At 35.8% G+C, this 19,681-nt stretch overlaps 1 protein-coding gene across 7 annotated transcripts in view; it reads left to right on the top strand.

The window, feature by feature from the left end:
* Positions 1-19,681, top strand: part of LOC103709243 (ARM repeat superfamily protein) — a 39,130-nt gene that overhangs the window by 6,404 nt on the left and 13,045 nt on the right. For 2 of the 7 annotated variants that reach the window (XR_015967784.2, XM_088702410.2), the window contains exons 5-16: positions 2,600-2,790; positions 4,469-4,687; positions 4,809-4,875; positions 6,737-7,142; positions 8,830-8,977; positions 9,074-9,234; positions 10,734-10,833; positions 12,517-12,591; positions 12,968-13,102; positions 15,987-16,079; positions 18,569-18,751; positions 18,841-18,945. Coding sequence is in view for 4 of the 7 variants with exons in the window: in XM_088702410.2 (XP_088558536.2) it covers positions 2,695-2,790; positions 4,469-4,687; positions 4,809-4,875; positions 6,737-7,142; positions 8,830-8,977; positions 9,074-9,234; positions 10,734-10,833; positions 12,517-12,591; positions 12,968-13,102; positions 15,987-16,079; positions 18,569-18,751; positions 18,841-18,945 (1,788 nt within the window). In the remaining 3 variants the exon portion in view is untranslated. Of the gene's footprint in view, positions 1-2,599; positions 2,791-4,468; positions 4,688-4,808; positions 4,876-6,736; positions 7,143-8,829; positions 8,978-9,073; positions 9,235-10,733; positions 10,834-12,516; positions 12,592-12,967; positions 13,103-15,986; positions 16,080-18,568; positions 18,752-18,840; positions 18,958-19,681 lie in introns of all 7 variants that reach the window. The other 5 variants (XR_015967783.2, XM_088702408.2, XR_015967781.2 and 2 more) reach the window with 3 other exon arrangements.

Raw genomic sequence — 19,681 nt, 5'->3', positions numbered from 1 at the left:
TTAACATGGAATAAGGGTGCAAATGTGCAATAAGTATCATGTAATATAATGACAACTAAGAAAGTCATGTGCAAGAAAGAAAGTGCAATGATCGGTGCTCCAATTATTAGAATGAGCCTATTTGCGGCTTTACTTCAAGACTTTGTCTTTAGGTTCGCATAAACAAGTTAGCTATCGGCATTGGGGAAGTCCCCCTATAGATTTACAATTTCTTGTTCTAAGTGCTACAACAAGGATAAGGATGAAGTATGAGTTGGAGTTATGAAAGAAAATATACTGTAGATTGGGCCAAAATATAGTCAAACAAAAGCATAGAATTGGCTTCAATTCAATTGATTGTTGATACAACATTAGTAGCCATCAAATAAGATTATCTTGAAGTGATGGTGTGCGCACAATGCAATATGGAGGAAGGGAGATTTGGTAATGTAAAGGTTGATAACTTGATATAGGATGTAATTCTTGAGATTCGGTAATGTAAAGGTTGATAACTTGATATAAGATGTAATTCTTGATTGGAAAGAACAACGAGAAAAGGGTCTATATGTCCAGTAAATTAATGAATTAAATTAGGCTTGTTGGTTGCAATTATGGTTGTTGGATGGCACAGATGCTCTAGTGCCCAAACTATCCTGATGAACATCCATGTTTTTTGGCATAGTTGGTCCCATTTCTTAAATAGAGATAGGGATATCTCATGTTCACAATTTTTTTTGCTATTATTCCCAAGTTGTTCATGTGATTATGCAGGATTCATGGTAAGTAGGACAGCTTTCTATGGATGATCAGTTACATGAGTTTGTATTGTCTTTTGATGAGAGGGTGGAAGATTAATTTTGTCAATTTATATCTGCCACAATTTTTATCTGACGAATAATTGCCATGTGAATGTTGAATTTTATTTCAGAGAGGTTTGGTGGTTTGGCCTGATAGCAAATTAGCGGAAATTGAAAGCATTATGTTGAAAATATTTTGAATAAGGACTTTGTTGGGGATTGCTTCTAGGATGTTCACAGATGTGTGGTCACTAACTTATCATGCTTATGTAGAACACACAAGCAGCCAAATTTATGAGAAGAATGCATAATGTGCTTGAATGAATGAGCTAGTTACAACATGATAGTGTAAATAATACAAGAAGTGGTGGGTTGGCAAAAAAAAAAAACATCTTGTGCCATATGCTCCATGGTGTCGGACAACCTTCAATATTGTGTAAGGAGTCCTAATTGTGAAACATTTTGTGGGATATTGAGCTTGTTCGGAAAGACGTGGTAAAATAGTCGTGACTTGAGGTGCCCTTATGTGAGTCACTAGTGATGGATCTAAAGTTGTGGTGGATTGATGGGCATGGGTAGAGCTGACTGTTCCGGTCCAAAGATTACATTTCATTTTTGAGAAGGGACAAAAATTACATTTTCACCAAGCTTCTTTTATGGGTTGGAAGGAAAGGGACGCAGAAATTGAAGCAGGGAATAGTTTTGGAAGTTTTGGGACTTCAAATTCTTTTTTTGAAGCAAATATTGACAAGGATTCTCGTACTGATCTAGTACATGTATTCATTGATATCAAAGTTTCAAAAAATGTAAAACTAGCCAAATAGGAAAGCCACTCAATCTTTGAGTGTGATGATTTCATCTATCCTGGTATCATGCTCATTTGGAACTCGAGGTGCTATCCTGCATGGTTAATTGTTTGTAATTTACTGTTGTATTCGTTTATTCCTCAAATGTTCCCAGGAAGCCATTTATTTATCCCTTTTTGATAGTTTACCGCAAATGCTGCACCGGTACTGGTAGGCGTACCAGTTGCCTATCGGACTGGTTCGGTATCGGTTGAACCGGTATCGAACCGGCAACAGCGTGCAGCCCGCTGTAGCATAATGCCACAGTGTGCCCGTGCGCTGTGGACAATGCCTAATTGCCACATGCATTAAAAAAAGTTTGCCATAGAGTGGCATTAAATGCCACTTTGTGGCCTTAAAGAAAGTTTGCCACAGAGTGAAAAAAATGCCAGTCTGTGGCATTAAAAAAATTTGATTAAAGTGGAAAAATTGCCACTGTGGCATTTATCCGAAGAAGTACCAGTGCGAAGGTTCGCACTGGTGCAAAGTGGTATCAGACTTGTATCGGTGTGAACCGGGATCAGTTTGCACTAGTACGCCCTCTGTACCGCTCGGTTCCGGCCCTATAGGGACCGAAACCGTTTTTTACCACTGTACCGGACCGGTCAGGGACCATACCGGACTGTACCGACCGGTTTAGCATATCGTGGTTTACCCTGTTGTTAATTTAAATCTATCAAACTTAAGTTTCATGCTTTTTGTTAGACTGGTGGTTTTGATCTAATCTTCTGTTATATTCATTTAATCCTCAAATTTTTAGACCAGAACTTTTATGTGACTGGAATTTTCTTAACAACATGAAACTATGAACATATCTAGCTACCTTACTGGATTATCTAGTCCACTACTTGTTAATCTAAATCTTTACAACTTCTGATCATGGTTTATGTTAGAATAGTGTCTTTAATCCTCGTTGCCAGGTGTTGCATTGATTTTGCTGATTATAGCCTAACCATTTTAAAGCCTTGTAATTTGCAGTTGATGGAAAATGTCTTTTTAATAATATTTGCTGGGTAATTGTCCATAGGCCGGAGCTCTTCTCTTTTTTGGTGCAACAGCTCCAGTCAGCTGATATGCTTGCTTCGCATAGGATTTTTATGGTTCTTTTTCGAACTTTAAAGGAGCTATCAACAAAACGCCTTATTTCGGACCAGAGGACCTTCTCAGAGGTATGTCTTTTTTGGTGCTTATTATATACTTTGTTTCTTTCTATCATGGTGTTTATAATGTTATGTTGCTTCTGATATGTGAATGTTAAATATCTCATTAGGCAACATTTAGCTTGCATCTAAGTTCATCTGTTTATTTTAGTTCCTTAACTTGTGTGCTGTCCACTATATTTGAAAGGATATTCTTCACTCATTTTGCACTCCAACTGTAGGCAACTCTTATCACTTTTGTGTGCTTCATCTTCTTAGCTCCTAAGAAAGAAGACCAGCTGAATGATGATTAGCTGCTTGACTCTTACGGAAGAAATCATGTTTTACTATTTAGTCTACATTTGCTACAAAACTCTTGTTGAATTATGCTTGACTAGTTTTTGATTCTGCTTCAAAACAAAGTTAACAAAGAGATCTCTTTATATAAGGTTTGCAATCTCTGTACCTAACTCTGTATCCATGCCCAACTAGTACATCCCGTATCAGAGTGTTAGTACGGTACATATCTCGGTACCTGCACTTGATACGGGGGATGTATCTAGTCTTGGTACCCTACCAGTACAGTCTCGTACCCTCCGTACTGGGTGATATGGTCTGAGATTACAAACTTTGCTTTGTAATTTATATGTAGAAAATTATAGGACAATTTCTATGCCTTCGTAAAAACTACAGAACATAATATGAGATTAGCGGTTTTCTTGAATCCACAAAAATGGAATAGTCTAACGAGCCTTTTCTACAAAAAATGAGAAGAAAAATGTTGAAGAAAGAAATCAAAATTCTTCCTAGAGCTGAGCCGATAACCAGTACCTAGGCATATGTCCTTTGGTGAAAATGGATAAAACAATGAACTAAAAAAATAAAAAAATTCCAAACGGAGTCAGGTAGCCAGGTATATGCCCCTTGTTGAGGTGCAAGATTTATATACGAGTAGAAAAGTTCTCCCAAGGGACATATGCCTAGATAATTATACCCAATAAATTATATAAAGACATTAGGTTTATATATGAGTAGAAAAGTTCTCCCAAGGGGCATACGCCTAGATAATTATACCCAAGAAATTATAATGAAGATATTATGTCCTGATTCAAATCAACACTTTGAACCATGATAACTAGGTCTGTGAGCCTGTTTCAGGTCCTGAGACAGGCAAATTGTGTCTTGGATCGGCATTATCTTCTCTTGTTTATGATTAAAAAAATGTGGCTGTAATTATACCCATCATGGTGAAGAATTTGCATCAAAACACCTTTTGGTTACATTGATTAGCAGCTCGTGCTTTGAGGTGATTGAATGGCTGATGCTGGAATAGGGTTTGAACCTGCATCATGACTCTGAAATTGCACGGCATCATGAACAATTCACACAAGTTAGACACTTTGGTTTTTATTAGCTTCTTTGATCTTGAGCATCTACTATTGTTCAAATGACACTGGTCTCAGTATGCTTTTCTGCAGTTCTCTTGTTCTTTTGGTGCTATTAGGAGGAAGAACTGTCCAAAGATTTCACTTGTTACTGGAGTTACTGTACCTTTGTTTGCCACTTTTTTGATTAGCTGTTCTAAAGTTGAATATTTTGCCATATGGCTGAAAGTTTTGCTGGGCTGGACATATCAATTGGCATTTGGCAGTTATGAAAGGGGTAGTAGTGTTAGCTTTGTAACACAAACATCTATTTTTTCATGCAGATAGCTTCACACTTGTTCGAGTATACTTGGACCCTCTGGAAGAGTGATGTGCAGACCATCCTGCAGAATTTCTCTGCTCTTTTGCAATGCATTAACATGAATTCCTCAGCGGAGCAACAAAATGATCTGCTTTTAATGTGTGAAAGATGGTTGCTTTGTTTAAAAATAATTCGGCGACTGATTATTTCTGGCCACCCAAGTGATACAACATCAGCACAGGTATCATGCCAAGTTCAAGTAAAAAATGTGGTCGATTTTTTTGCAGCTACATTCAAATTTACTCATTTTACTATAATAGAGCTACAAAACAATTTTTTAACATACATTTTCAACTTTTAAGGAGGTTCGGCAGGTTAAGGAAGTCTCTCCTGTGCTTTTGAGTGCCATTCAATCATTTCTGCCATACTGTAAGATGCATCTCTCGTTACTACTTTTAAAAACTTATTAAATCTGTGTTCTAGCACCTTTATGTTTTTTTTTTTCATGTTTTACTATTTGTCAGACAACAGTTCTGGTCCTTTCTGTGTCATCCTTAATATTGATTCCATCTATGTGATGATGGGCTTTAGACATTGAAGAGGTCTAGCTCTGTTAGTATATATTATTTGTTTAATTTGTGTTGCTGCAGAATTTCTTTGGTGATTTCTTTAGTGAAACTGGGGGATGATAACAGTCTTTTTGTTGGTGGGAGATGATTTTGATTGTTGAATTTGGTTTGCCGACTTTGATCACTTCTGAACTTGGAAATTTCAAACATTAGTTTTTTGGTCAGTTGGTGACATGATATTCATTTCAAATCTTTTGAACTGTTCATCTTTTATGATTGAGAAATGAGAATAGCTTCAGCATCTTGCCCTCATTATAAGATGCAAAATTTGATATTTACCCTGCGAATTATGTTGTTTACAATTGTCTCATGTTGGTTTTGTGTGCAATAGTCAAAAAACCATACACCCTGCTTTCTATGTTAGAATGACCACAATGTGGATCTTACCTATATTGTCTGATCAGTATTTTATATTGAAGTCTTATACATACCACGCCTTGAAAAGTTTGCTGACGGAACCATATTTGCTACTGCTTATTCTATAACTGAAGTTTGGTTTTTTAAGATACTCCCCCATCCCTTTCATCAGTGCAGTTGCCCTTAACAGCACAGGAATGATGCAGCGAGAAGGATGAAGAGTGACTTGATCGCCGGGATCAGACTTCAAGTTCGACAACAAATTGAAGCAGATTGGATTGAAGAACCCTTAGTTTGTTGAAGAAAGATTCTCTTTGAAATTTTTTTATTAATATGTCAAAGGGCCACCTTCATACAAAGTATTAGAAGTATGTTTTGGACATGACCTCTAACCCTAATTTGGTATTAGAACCAGTATAGAGTCGTACTTGAAATTGGAATCCAGCTGGTCATAGTACTTGCTAGCTCTACCTTCTGCTGCATCAATTCACCAATTGTTTGAGCATGGCCATGATACTGACTGAAATTTTAGCTTTGATTCTGTATTTAAAAGTTTGTATGTATGGTGTTGATTTTAAAAGAAATTGAGACCAATGAGTGCGGATCGTAAGCGATCATGCCAAATGGCATTCTAAGAGATAAAAAGCTAAGATACTGGACTCTCATCTCTGCATTAGACATGCAGTAAAATACTACATCCGGTAGTCTTGTTAGGATTTGTGTCACCTCTGTCAATTTATTTATTGTTATTTATGGTTATTCTGTACTGCTAGCTGTAGGGTTAGATCGAATGGATATTCCGATGAATGTAGTTTATCATGCAAGGTTCATGCGAGAACCATGGAATAGAATTTAATTTTATTGATATGATTTTATCTTATAATTTAATTTTATCTACTGGTTTTAACTTTTTTCCAGCTAGTTATTGCTCAGTATTTTTGATGAGATCTTCCTTGCTGTGTTCTCTTATGAGTTACTGTAGTCCACAATTAAGTTTGTTTTCAGGTGAATAAATGTTAGATAATTGCTCTTGATTGTATATAATTATTCTGGATTACTGGTATTTCTAGAACTTCGCAATTAAAGATCATGAGTGGTCTATCCGTTTCTTTGTGTATGTCATATTACAAAGTTAGCTCCTTATATATATATATAGCATATAACTTAGTCTGTCCATGTGTTCGTTATTTTTTTAGTTATCCGAGGGAAACAAACTGATTATTTTCTGCATCAAGTTTTCTGTCATTATTCAACTTTAGAATATCTCCATTTGCTTAAATTACTAATCATCTTGAACTCTGCAGACTCTTCTTCCCTTGAAGGACAGATTAAGTTATGTGACTTCACGAAGAGAGCATGCACGAAATTAATGAAAGTTTTGGTTGCATTGCAATGCAAACATCCTTATTCGTTTGGTGACCAAACTGTTCTTCCAGCTGTTTTAGACTTCTGCTTGAAGAAGATAACAAATCCTGAACCAGCAATTTCATCTTTTGAGCAGTTTTTAATTCAATGCATGGTCTTGATCAAATCAGTATTGGAGTGTAAAGAATACAAACCAACTCTCACTGGTCGTGTGATTGATGGAAGTGGGGAATCCCTAAGTTTAGACCAAAGGAAGAAGAGCATCGCTATGGCTGTTGGTGACATTATTAACACTGTTTTGCCTAGCGAGGGCATAATATTGCTGTGTAACATTTTGATAAGAAGGTAACTAATGGACTGGACTTTCACCCGTATTTAGTTTTTCTTAGATCTATTTCACGAATAATTTACAGGGGCTCTATGAACCTCTGTTCTTCATTTCTAAGTTGTTTCAAGGAACCTCACCCAATAATCTACATGATCTTATTTTGTAGAGGTCTTCTGTTGTAAATTGTACCTTTGTTTGCTTTTTGCAGTGGTTACAATTTTCTATCAGGTCATCACACACATATTGTTAGCTTAAAGTTGTTTTATATTTATCTAACAATGAAAAGAAATTGCATTTTTTAAAGGCATTTTTTTACTTTATCTAAATCTAAATCGCTGTAAGAATCACTGTAGTTGCTTAATTTTATTGCAGAGCTATTTTCTAGCAGTTTTTGCTCCTACAATTGGATGTGTGTTATTTGCACTATCATTGCAGTTATCTCTGTCTCTAGTTGTTGACACCACAAATTGGACTTGTTTCAAGCTTTAGCACAGTTATGCCAGTTTAGAACTAGGCCTGAGCATTCATTAGGCAGGGTGGAGTTTGATCCCTGCAATGACGGTATTAAGCCTCATGAAATTTTTGTTGTTTGGATGTCCTAATGGGACTTGAGAGGGAAAGAGGAAGGGGTCTTACAGTTTAGTGAGGGATTTTGTTTATCATGGTCTTTATTCTTTAGATTTGCTAATACAATAAATATTATTATCACGACAGTTTGGAAAAGCACCCTTTGTAATAGTGCACCATACGATATGTTCTGGTTTCTGGGTTCTTATCGGCACAGGTATATCATAGATCCTTTATAACCTATGCAGGTGGCATTTGCTTTCTATGGGCGATTTCACACTATGAAATGGCATACCAGTTGGTAAACATGATTCTGAAACAACATGTTGAAATGATTGCTAATTATGATACTCAAATCATTTTTCCTATTTGCTTATTTTGGGGCATGCTCTTCTTGGTGGTTATTTAATGCTGATGTTGGTTATGTTTCACAGCATTAACCTGCATATCTATGATGCAGAGTATGAAAATTTGGTTGACTTGACCTTGTTTAAATGCTTTAGATGACTTCCCCTAAAAGCCTTAAAAATTTTTTAGAGCTAGAGAACGTTTGGTACATTTAACAATACATCTTACTTTTTAATACTTTTACCTTAGCTATTTAGAACATTGTCGTGTCCTGAATTGTCTTATGCAACATATTTGCACTAAAGATCCTGAATATTCTTGTGCAACATCTTCATACAAAGGGTTCTATTTATATGAAAATATGCCAGAATTTGTGAGAGTTTTTTTAAATCCATTTGCTTGTGCATATTGCAGTTTTGATGGATAGCAGATCCATTTTATTTTTAAGTCATAAAAAATGCTCTTTAATTGATGTTAGTGTGACTGCTAGAAAAGAGTCTTGCTTATTAAATATACCCTTATGTTGAAGAATGGGACAATAAAGGTCTGATTCTTTCGGTTTCAGTGGTTCAATTCATGTTTTTTTGATTCAGTATGCTTTTTTTCCTTTTCAATTTTTGTCGATTATCTATCTTTGAAGCCAAGTTTGTGGATTGTTGATTGAATGGTTCATGCAGTTGTTTAATGACTTTTCATTGTTTTACAGATTTAAGACCTTCATAATACACTCTTTTTTTTTTTAACCTTAATAGTGACTACCTGAGGCCTTGCTTATTGATCTTTTAACAGGTATTTCATTTATACAGCAAAAGACTTGGATGAGTGGTATCAGAGTCCAGAGTATTTTCATCATGAGCAGGATATGATTCAGTGGACAGAAAAACTGAGGCCATGTGCTGAAGCTCTATATATTGTTCTGTTTGAGAATTATAGACATGTTAGCACGCTTATCTTCTTGCTTTTGATAATTTTGCAATCAATATATTTTAATTTTGATTTGGATAACATATAATCTCTGTCATGTTGTTCTCAGCTCCTTGGTCCTGTGGTCGTTTCCATTCTTCATGAGGCAATGAATTGTTGCCCACCTTTAGAAATCGAAATTACTCCTGGAATGCTTCTAAAAGATGCTGTTTATAGTGCTGCTGGCCATGCATATTATGAGCTTTCTAGTTACCTCATCTTCAATGAATGGTAGTGTTGTCATCATTTTGGGAAATATTTGCTTTTGTTTTTAATTTGTTTAGAAGAACAAGATTTCTGTTCTGCATATGTCGGTCTTCATCTACATTTTTTCTTGAGATGCTTTCCATAAAAGTTATTTTTGCTTGTCTTTAATTAGTCTATAGAAACTTAGCATTATATATTAACATACATGCATATGTTGATTGTTGTTTGACCTGTGTATTTTATAGTTTCAAGCAAGGATTGAGGTGGTGGCTGCACCTAATTCCCTGCTGGCCATGCTGTGCCATGATGAACCCATGCTGGCCTATTCCATGTGTCAGCATATGCATGTGTACGGCAACGACCCTTAGATACATTGGTTTCAAGGAAGGTTTTAACTACTAGTAGTGAACCCCATACCATTTTCCCATTAGAACAGTATGGTATCGGTACAATATGGGTACTGGGTACGTACTGAAACTAATAGCATCCAAAAGCATGGAAAATTGTTGATAACTTGATATGCTTCGAGTATGGTTGGTTTGGTACCGTCAGTAGACTCAGTACACAGGTTTTAGTGTCCTAGCAACCACATCGGTGCCGGTTTTGCGGAATGATAGCATCTTCCCATTCCAGCAGTTCTTTGAACCATGGTTTAAGTATTTGTTCATTTTGTTGTACAAATTCTAAGTTTTTACTTTAACAATACAAATTGGCTAAGAGATTTATGATGAACATAATTGGACATAAATCATGATACAATGACAACTCATGCTGTGTTGTGTGTGTACTACCGAACTACAACTATGTCAGTGGTATTTCTACTGTGATCATCTTTAAAGCATTTTGAATTTTTGATTGTTACAAAACAGAATTGGTGCCATAATTCCTGCTATTCAGGTCAGGGTTGTTTTGGAGGAGATCACCACGGTGGGACAGTGGTCTGAACTTGAAAGTTTCTGCTGATTAGTCTCACGTATGTCCAACAATAGACCTGATTTTGAATAATTTGAGACATATTCAATTTTGTACACCATGCTGATTTGATGGCATGTGAAAATGTGCTCTACTGGTGAATGGTGGTATTGAGGATACTATCTGGAGTAACCTACATGCCTTTAAGAAGAAAACCTTCTTTAATTGCTTTTTCAATGCATACTCAAAAATAATTAGAAACTTGGTTACATTAGTTTTCCACATTGGATTGTTATAGAACACTGATCTATGTCACTACGATGCCCGAGATGTTTAGCTGTTTAGGTTTATCACCTACAAACTTGTTCAGAAGTATTTTAATCGTTTGTCACTAGGTATACATCGTATTTCTGCCTCCACGTGTACTATATAATATTTGCATGTTTGACCATATATTGTACCAGCTCTTTGCAATCGATACGTTTACTGTGATATTGCACAACTTCCTTCATTATGCACATTCCTTGAATTGTTGTTATAGAAGACTATTGTTGAAATATGTTGTCTTTCTTTATTGTTAATAATTCACTGTCCTTCCTACTCATATGCAGGTTCCACGGATCTCTAAGTATAGAACTTGCAAATGACCATCCAAATATGCGCATTATTCATCGAAAAATTGCATTAATACTTGGGCAGTGGGTTTCTGAGGTTCAAAGTTTTTATCCTTAATCCTGCTTTGTTAAGTTTTTCTTTTTTCATTTCTGGGTTCTGCCTTTATTGCAAAGCATATTTTATCATCATAGGGATTATTCATAGCTTGTGCTTCTGTTCAGGCTCATATTCCTGAATCTAGTTCTCAACAGTCTTGAACATTCATATACTTTTCAGCTGCTGTTTCATCTGTCTTGTCCTTAGGCAAACACATAAAGTTTATTCAGCCAGCAGTAGTTTCAGCATGGTTTCAAGTGCCAGCCATGCCGGTCTGTGCCAGATTACTCATACCATGCGAGGCTGGTTGCAATGCCCAGCACAGCAGTGACTTAACTTTTTTACCAAGTAATTTAATATTTTAATTATTTTTAATTAAAGAGGATTTTTAAATATTTTTAGCTTTTTATGTTTTATATTTGGACATTATGTGGCACGCATACCAGCAGAGCATCAGATTGGCATGCCCACCAGCACTGTATTTAAAATTTTGGTTTCAGCACAGTGGCACTGCTGGTAATGTTGCATAATTAGCTTTCTGATCATTTCTGATTGTTTAAGTATTTCTAGTACTCAATGTGCATTTTGCTGAGCATCATCACGTGATGGAGTCCAATGCTTTATCAACACGTACTTCATAATTCTTAAACTAAGCTGCATCAATAAAAATAATATTTCTTGTAGTGTGATGCATGAAAATAATACTAGTTAACTAGGAAGAGCATATTTATTGTGAAATATGCAGTGTTGAAGTGAAATTAAAATATGCACTTGTAGTTTTTAGATTTTATCATTTCCATGATTGAACTTTTTCAAGCTAAGCTATTTTGTCTTGGGACCCATTTTAATTTTATGTACTATATATCATGAAACCAGTTAATCTGCTGATTCAGGTACTTGGTTTGCACCTTGCCGAAACTATTATAACATTTAGTTGGAGACTTGGAGTCATGGCTGATTCATGATATAAAATGTCAGCATTGTATGTCATTAGTTTGATATAGTGTGACATTGATCCTATCATGCTAAAGGTCATAGTGCTTTTGTTGGAACTGAATTCTTCCAATACGTGGCACTTTAACCTATCTGCTAGTTGATATGAAGACGAGGAGTTATATGTCATGTCATTATTATCAAGACTCAGAATAATACAGTGTGCAAATCATAATAGCATATTTAGGTTACATGCTTACAGTTTAATTTGAACTGAAATTAATGGTTTCTCAAACATGGAAGCTATCAATTTCTGATAAGTTTGTTTACTCTTGTAATGATGGTGAGCCAAGGAGAATTGAACCAATCCCTACATTACCTGTCCAGCCAGCTTTCCCCTGCCTAACAGTTAACTAACTATAATCATCTGTTGTTAACTTAAATGTAAGAACTGTTATACAATGCAAGTGATCTATCATGCTCCAATAATAACCAGGAATTTCCTTTCTTAGAAAAAGAGAGTTTCAATGGCTCTAATTTTTCTGAAGATTTGCCCCTAATTCTGTGCAGGTTACACCACATAAAGTCATCTTCCTCTCTTTTTCTGTTTTCAATTGAATTATGATTGTCACGGATTGGTCGTTCTGTTAACTATACTGTACATTCGACCTTGCAACAATATTCAATTTTCCTGTTGAGCTAACTGCCATTTTGTGCTTTGCTTTCTGATGATTACCTTTTTCTTAGTAGATCAAAGGTGAAACTAGAAAGCTGGTGTATTGTGCTTTGATCAAATTGCTTCAAGACAATGATATAGCTGTCAGAGTATGTTTTCTTGTCGTGAATCATGCCTTCCAAAATGTTGGATTTCTTAATTAGTACAACATCAACTTGAAGCATTGAAACAATGATTTAGATCATGTGGGACGGGGGTCTCTCGATATTTCTGTGGAATGGGAATTGCCTCTGTCCTGTCCTGTCCCAATACTTGGGACAAGGGATGTACTGGGATATGCTGAACGGGGAGTGGAATGGATTTGTCTGACACTTGGGATGGTGCTCTATCTTGGCATCCCACGGGATGTCCCAATTAGACTTAAATCCTTGCATTGAAGTAACTTACCATGGGTGCATTTTTCATCTAACACTCGCAGGTTTTGCTTTGTTCACTAAATGTATTACCTGCACGTGTCTTTTGCAGCTGGCAGCTTGTCGGTCTCTATGCTATCTTGTTCAGGACACCAATTTTTCGGAAGAAGATTTTTTTGAGCTTCTACCAACTTGTTGGAGTTTATGTTTCAACTTGATGGAAGATGTTCAAGAATTTGACTCAAAGGTTTGTTCTTTAACTGAATTTCTTTCATTTCTGAAAAAATGATGTATTCTGCATATTATATTTTTTCTTTAGATTGGTGGGTTAAATTAGCAAGGTCTAACATCTTGGTTATGATGTGCATTGTTGTCAATGGGCTGTATCAGAATCTATTGTTTGTTTCTTCGGACTGCTTACACTTGGTGCAGTTACTTTAGCTGATAAAATATTGAAATTTGGGTTTTTGGCAGTGAAATTTGTCTTTTAAATTGATCAATCTGTTTCAATTATTGGTTGATGTACTCTTCCTATTACCTCTCATACATTCTCTGGAGATTGAGAATGAAGAGGTATATGTTTATGTATGAATAGGTTTATTTGTAGACTTGAGCCTCATGCCCTCATGTTATTGTCCTACTTTGAGACATTCACATCATTTCTAGCAAGCCTGAAGAACAGAAAGGAAACATTAAGAATTAAGGAAAAATAAATATACTTTAATACACAATGTAGGTTAAAGTGGAAGCATGTGAGAGTGCAAATTTAATGTTTTCGGTATTATAATTGCTAAACAGAACAATACACTGAATGCTTTTCATGTAAAAACTCTAACAAGCTCTAATATCCAGTTATTGGATTCTCTCAGATTCTTGCTGTTGGTGACACCAATTTTTGAAGGCATTATGTCTAAGAGAAAGGAGAAAAACATACCAACTGCTTTCAAATAAAATATGTACGGCTCGCTGTAATCACGCATAAGCATGTTGTCACTCTTCTGATGAAATTTAAAAAGTGCAACCTTTAGTGGGGAAGTGAAAAGATACAGATTTTGATTACTGAATGGATGCTCCCTTAAAAATCTATTGGATTTAAAATGAGTTTTTATTGCTATTTTGATTTTGCTTGAGTGCTTGTATTGAAGGGCAAGGGATATTAAGGGCCGGAGCAAGTCAAAGTTGATAGATTTTAACTTAGGTCAATGTTGTTGTTCAAAAGCATTGAGGCGAGGCCATTGGAGATTTCTTGAAGGCTCTTGTACGAGGCTTCATTAAAGTAAGGCTCACATATTAACATTTTAAACTTATGTGAAAATTGGAATCCATGCCTTGTGTTCTCTGACACATCCATGGGAAATATAAACTTTAGGTATTTTCAATTCTTATGATTTGCTTTAATAGTAGGCGGTCAGAAGATTCAAAATGGTAAGCCCTTAGGTTAGTGGCTTGTTTATAATTGTACAAACTGCTTTCATAAACTTAGCATCATGTGCCCACTGAATTAGAAAGCATGTTGCAGAAGCATTGAACCCTGCTCAAGCAAAAAGGCTCTGTTTGGTCACTAAGAAAGTGAGAGAAAAAAAATTTTGTTAGAGAAGAATCATCTTTTTCAATGACTGGCTAAGGAAATTCAAAAGAAATTTTTCATGAGACTACATAATGTATGTGTTTTCTAAATACCCATATTTTTCCTCACCAGAGATAGTGATTTGTTAAAGAAAAATCAAAAGCCTGTTCCTCTCCAGGAATTGGATAACAACAAAATCGTTCCGTGCCAGACCAAGAAAATTAAAAATAAAATTTTCTCTATGATTTTTGTAGTGCAAGCAAACAGTAGGAAATTCCCGCGTATTTATTTTCCATCAGAATCCCACCCCCTCCCTTTCCCTTCCTCTGCAATCAAACAGAGCCTCAGAATATCTATCTAATAGGAATAAATGCTATCGTCTCTCATTAATTATTGACGAGTAACTACATACCTGGAATGTGCCTTCTAAGTTTCGATACCCAAACTTGTATTCATATTAGGCATCTTTTCTTGCTATGATAGAATTAGTATCTACATATGCAAAATTGCAGCTGATGAATGGGTTGCAAATAAACAAAAACCATCTTATCCACTGCATGACACTGAACATGCAATTTGTTAGCAAGAAGTACTTTCACAAGTGTATACATACAGTTAGGGCTAAAAGTATGTTTGATATGTTACACATCAAGATGTTCCACCTGTGCTATTTATATCCGTCAATTGTTTGTTATTTTTAAATTTATTCTCTCTTTTTCTTGAACTTTACCTGATTTTGCTAGGAGGGAGTTGGTTTTGGTTTATCTCATCCAAAATTTCATGATTTTATCTATTTATTTTGGTTTTAAGGCTGTTCAGTACAAGGTCCGCAATCTCGGTACCGGGTATCGTATCGGTATCTTATCGGTTCGGTACGGAATGGTACATCTTTGTACTAAAATAACTCTAACCATTTTTTCAATTTTTATCTCGATACGCCTCGATACAAGTTGGTATGCCTCGGTACGGGCCGGTATGCACCTCGATACATCTTGGTATGCCTTGGTATGGGGTGGTACGGGGCAGTACAGCTCGGTATGGAGCTTGTACTGCCTTAAAGTTAAGTTTCGTATCGGTTTTCTCCGGTACGGTATGAGATGTCCCATATCAGATGGTATAAAGCGGTACGACAGATCATGGTTCAGGATATGATTTGCAACTAAAACAATATATCTTGAAATGTGCTTGCATTGATATATGCATTTAAAAAATCAACTAGAAAATATCCATGTATAGCTTCTAGTATTCTTAAATCTGTATCTTTTTTGTTGCAATCTTCTAGAACATTTTATCTTTTGGATTTTGAGTCTTCATAACTTTTTCCCATCTTCTTCTTGGGTAGTGAGCCTATACAAAGTTCATTCATCTCTTTCCATGACTGGCTTTTATTTCTCAACCTGTGTGTGGTCTTGCGTGAACATGTCAATGTATCTTTGCCTGTGCTTACATGTTTGTGTATGTGCATGCACGGACAAGCATGTAACGTGTGTGTGTGTTCGAGGGAGGGGGTGTCTACTTGAGGTGATTTTGTATAGAGATTTACCTCCTTAGTTCCTATTTTCAGGTTCAAGTTTTGAATTTGATATCTGTACTGATTGAACATGTTGGTGAGAAAATTGCTCCATTTGCAAGTCAGTTGGCAGATTTCTTCCACAAGGTATGCCTTTGATCGATGATCTTGGCTTCTGTAAAACTCCTGTCTATGCAGATTTAATATTTCTGTAACACGAAACAACAATTGCTGTTATTTAATTCTTTGTAAATGTAGTAGAACTGTAGAAGTGTTTTATGTGGTAATGCTGTTTAACCTAGCAATATAATAAATATCGTTGTCATGGCACTTGTTTCTGCATAGTTGAATGGAAAGCCTATCCATTCTGTAGACATCACGACATAAGTTTTGAATTTCCATGAAATCATTCTGCACACAAAATTGCAGGCTTTGAGAATCAGAAATGTAGTCATACTAAAATCAGTCAATTCAACCTGCTAAAATTAGTCATTGCAGTTAGCAATATAATAAATATCGTTAGTATATAAATTTGTCATGGCACTTATTTCTGCATAGTTGAATGGAAAGCCTATCCATTCTGTAGATATCACGACATAAGTTTTGAATTTCCATGAAATCATTCTGCACACAAAGTTGCAGGCTTTTGGAATCAGAAATGTAGTCATACTAAAATCAGTCAATTCAACCTGCTAAAATTAGTCATTGCAGTTGGCTTTTTTTTTTTAAGTAATATGTCGACCATTTTGTTTGCCTCAAGATACAATGGTGTAGTTATATGACCTTCACACATTAGTTTGACATTCAGATCATGAACTTAATTATAGATAGGCATGTCTACTTGTTTATGAATCCATCAACATCCCACCCCCCTTCCCCTTCTCCTCCTTTCCCTGTGCTGCCTGAAACTGAATCATCAGAACTTATCTGAAATGGTTACTCTGAGGTTGTTATTTTAGATCGTTTCACTACCTATAAAGTGTTGTTATTTTGCACCAGTTACTATGGTCTGATTTTGGGGGCTTTCTGAGCAAGCAGGCTGAATGAGAAGTACATAATGACTGTTCTAAATTCCACGATGGAATAGTTGGTAGTGAAATGATCATGACCTGTTGGCTGTTGTTATTAGTAATTGCTGGCTCAAGAGACCAAACCACTTATAAAGAGAGGACATAAATTCTTGAGTGTAAGGATGTATCAAGACTAGCAAAGAGAAGACTCGTAGAGACCAACTCTTAGCCTGCTTGCATCTCGATGCTTGATGGAAAGAATGGGTTAAAACGTGAGGCACTTCATAGAACGATTATCATTTGCTATAGGCTAATGGAGTATGTGTAGGCTTGTGCCCGATCATGCATTTCTAATGCTTGACTTGGAAGATATTTTTTGGGGTCTAAAACCATGTGCATTGAAAAAATGTTAGCCATAGCGTTGTGCTTCAAATGGGGCTCCTAAAATGTATGTTTGATAATGATATGCCATTGAACTAGAACGGTTTCATGAAGACATTATTAAAGGCGCGTATTGCCAATGATAAAATGAACAAGATTTTGCATGCGTGAGATGGAAGAGGGTCGTATTAAAGAGAGTATAAGCAGGGTCTTTGCTGATGTACTCCATATAGTTAGATTCCAAGTGTGGTGGTATGTAATGTCCTCTTTTGTGTAATGGAAATGATTATATTTGAGCTCAACTTTTCAATATGAAACAATTTTATGATACAATGTAAACAAATTTTCACACTTCTTAACTGGTTCAGTTGTTTGAATGAAGTTCTCCATTACATATGACCTGTCAACCTCAATAATGATTTCCTTTGCATTCTTGGTAATCAATGTCCTGGTGCCCTGGTTAGGCCCTGTTACACTTGTATTAAATTTAGTTTCGTGATCCCTTGGAGCATGATCCAGATTTTGTGAATTGACCAAAGAGCAAGCTTTGCCACAGGAATTTTATGATTTGACAGAACTTTTTGGTGCAGTAGTATTACTTCTTTTGTTCAAATTTTATTAAACGTTTTCAGTTTTTCCTATTGTAGGTATGCTCCATTAGGTGGTCTTCATGACATGATATACCAAAACTTGAATTTGTCAAACAATCAGAAATTCACTGATTATGAAACAGTAAATTATCTTTTCTTTAAGGTGAAGATAATCCCATAATAGAATGGGATTGGAAGTGAAATCATTTTTCCAAGGTCTGCAAAAACTGCAACTTGAACTTTAGAGCGGACAGAAAGAAGTGATAACCTATGCAAGTTTACAATAATTGTAATGTATCCATTGCCTTGCCAAAATTCAACCTTGACTCCTTGAGTTTTATTTTGTATATTGATATTTGATTTCATTCTATATACTTGATTAACTTAAACATGTTTTAACATGTTATAAAGTATTTTGGTTTCCAAAACATGATGTTGAATCTTTACAATCATACTAGACTGACATCTTATGAGCAGTATTGTTTCGTTATTACACTAGAATTTATACTTTTGTCTTTTTGGTGGTAAAACGCTTGTCGAGCATAGGCCTTATATTGGAAGGTGTCTTATTAGTTGAACCTTTTCTTGCTGTAATGTCCATTCAATATGATTCACTCACATAAGCTGATATTTGTGGTTTCTTACATGTTATCAGATCTGGGAGGAATCAACCGGTGAAAGTTTATTACAGATTCAACTCCTAGCAGCCCTACGGAATTTTGTGTTTTCTTTAGGTTATCAGTCATCCATTTGCTATAATGTGCTTTTACCTATCTTACAAAAGGGCATTGACATAGACAACCCTGATGCTCTCAATCTTCTGGAGGACAGTATCCTGGTTAGTGAATTGAATCGAACTTTTAAACTTTGAAGTTTATTGAGTTTGATGTTTTTGTTTCTAATTTTCAGTATGATCATGTTATGCAGCTATGGGAGGCAACACTTTCTAATGCTGCTTCAATTGTGCCCCAACTGCTAGATTTTTTCCCATATCTAGTTGCTATTACTGAAAGAAGTTTTGACCATTTGAAGGTTTGCGATCAAGTTAAATGCTACAACTTGAGTATAGATTATTTTTTCCCTTGATACTTCTCTTGCCTATATGTTCACTTGGTCTTTGCCTCCAGTTGATTTCTTGCATATACAATGCTTGTGCCCATAATACCTTTTGTATTTCTGCATGTTGCATTATTTTCCTGTTGCAGGTTGTGAATGGAATGCGTTCATGCTGGTGTCTGATTGACGAACTTGGTGACCTCTTTGATTTCGCTTTCTAACCAAACATGTTTGTTTATTGTTTTAATTACTTCCATCCTTTTGCATGGAAGCTCTTGATACTAGACATAGCAGCCTTACTAAAATCCGCCATGCCTCTCTGGTCCTATACATACTTGAGGCTGAAGTGTAGAGTCTTGACTTCATAGTAGTTTGTCTCAGCTATCTTAAAATCAGTGCAGCTTCAAGACCAACTTCTTTGTTTTAATGCGGGTTTGTTCCTTCTCTATCTTGTCTCCATGATGTAAGTTAAAGGTTGGAAATAGGTCTATAAGTTTTTAAGGAGTGTTAGGTGAACAAAAATCTGAAAAGCACAATACCTAAGAACAACTCTGGATTTTGGATTGGCATAAATTAGGATGGTTTTTTCTATGGAAAATTGGTTAACAAGGATAGGTGTAGGGGATTGGGATGAAGACTTCAGTAGGGTCTTGAAGAGGATTTTGGGAAAAAATGTAATATTTTGTTATAATTTTTTATAACAGAGTTGAAT

Source organism: Phoenix dactylifera, chromosome 8 (genome assembly GCF_051530095.1).
Source record: "Phoenix dactylifera cultivar Ajwa chromosome 8, Ajwa_hap1_PhDact_Kaust_v1.1, whole genome shotgun sequence".
NCBI lineage: Eukaryota > Viridiplantae > Streptophyta > Magnoliopsida > Arecales > Arecaceae > Phoenix > Phoenix dactylifera.
Note: the sequence above shows the minus strand (reverse complement) of the source record. Positions and strands in the feature narration are given on the sequence as shown.